Source organism: Monopterus albus, unplaced genomic scaffold, assembly GCF_001952655.1.
Source record: "Monopterus albus unplaced genomic scaffold, M_albus_1.0 scaffold33.1, whole genome shotgun sequence".
NCBI classification, from domain to species: domain Eukaryota; kingdom Metazoa; phylum Chordata; class Actinopteri; order Synbranchiformes; family Synbranchidae; genus Monopterus; species Monopterus albus.
In genome coordinates this window covers 2,059,428-2,060,788 of record NW_018127913.1, presented here as the reverse complement: position 1 = coordinate 2,060,788, position 1,361 = coordinate 2,059,428, and the positions used below count along the sequence as shown (strand labels likewise).

The 1,361-nt window shown below is 47.3% G+C and overlaps 1 protein-coding gene across 1 annotated transcript in view; it reads right to left on the bottom strand.

Annotated features, from left to right (window-relative positions):
* Positions 1–237, bottom strand: part of scxa (scleraxis bHLH transcription factor a) — a 10,432-nt gene extending 10,195 nt beyond the window's left edge. The window contains exon 1 of the mRNA XM_020597247.1: positions 49–237. Coding sequence (XP_020452903.1) covers positions 49–237 — 189 coding nt within the window. The remainder of the gene's footprint in view (positions 1–48) is intronic.
* Between the last annotated feature and the right edge of the window lie 1,124 nt (positions 238–1,361).

Sequence of the window (1,361 nt, the reverse complement as noted above, 5' to 3'; positions counted from 1 at the left end):
CCCCACCCCCCCGCCCCCTCCCCCGCACAGCTTCCTCTTCCTGTTCACCTTGATGTGAAAGGCAGACGGGGACGAGGAGGACAGGCGGAAGGCAGCGGAGTTGGAGGAGTTGGTGGTACGCTCCTCAGAGCCTGACCCCTCACTACCGTTGTCATCGTCATCTTCGGACAGCAGTGCGATGTCGCCGTACAGGAAGCGGCCTGCAGGTGGTGCCGTGCGCAGCATGGCGAACGTCATCTTCTCCGCACCAGTCCGATGGTTCCTGGGAAATCCTGGTAAGACGTCCACTTGTTGAGGTAATTGGACGTTTCTGTTGAGGCTGCTGACTGAAGGCGTCCACCTCTGCTAGTTACTTTACCCCCAACTTCTCAGTTTTTTGAAAATTTTGTAAAGCCAGGTGAGTCCGGTGTTGTCCTTATGATGCTGAGTTAGGTTTGGATCAAAAGATGAGTAACTTGCAGTCAGCAGTCAAGAGTGACTTGACATCAGAGCTGTTGTGTCACAGGTGGATGCAGGTTCCAGGAGCCTCTTGTTTTTCTTTAGATTTATACAAAAACACTTCCCAGGTCAAAGGTCAACTACTGCTTCAGTCAATCCTTTGGAAGAAAATTTATAATGACATGCTGAAGTCAAGCGGTTGCTGATTTGCCCTCTTTTCCTTCTCCAAGATGCTTTCTTGGTCCTTTCTATATTTGTCTGTTTCAGTTCCAGTTGCAAAAATTACTCCCAGTCTGTGGCAGCGGTTTGGCTCTCTTGCTCTCTATTGGTCTCTCTTTTGTCCTTCTCCCTCTCTGCCTCTTTGCTCCACGTGTTCCTGCTGTCTGAGTGTTTCCGTCTGCTTCTGGTCTTATAGCCGGTGGGAGGGCCAGGGGACTCCCTGCTCCTCCCTCTGAGCAGCAAGAATCCCTCAGCTGCTGTCTAGAAGCAGGCCAGAGCAACCAGTGGCAAGACGTAAACCATCAGCAGGAGTTTGTTTTGGCTGGAGTGTTTCCACCATAAAACAGAAGTTGCAGCACCCTCTAGGTGGGTCCAGTGACCCTAGAAGCTTGGATCCTTCAGAAACTTGCAGTCCAGTCAGCATCAATACTGTATACAGTACATGCTTACTTTTTTAGCTGGGGACTTGAATTTGAAATGAAACACAGACAAAATGATATGATCTGACAGAAATAATAGAGCCTTGACCTTGTTCCAAAGACATTTGTGCGGGGTCAGTTCTTCACATAACAAAATACTGTATCTATGAACAAATCACTGAATATAATTTCATATTCTTCATGTTTTCAGGTTTTAACATTGATCAGCAGACAAAAAAAGCATTATATTCTTTTTTCCTGTCTTTCTATAGTAGGTGACTTTGT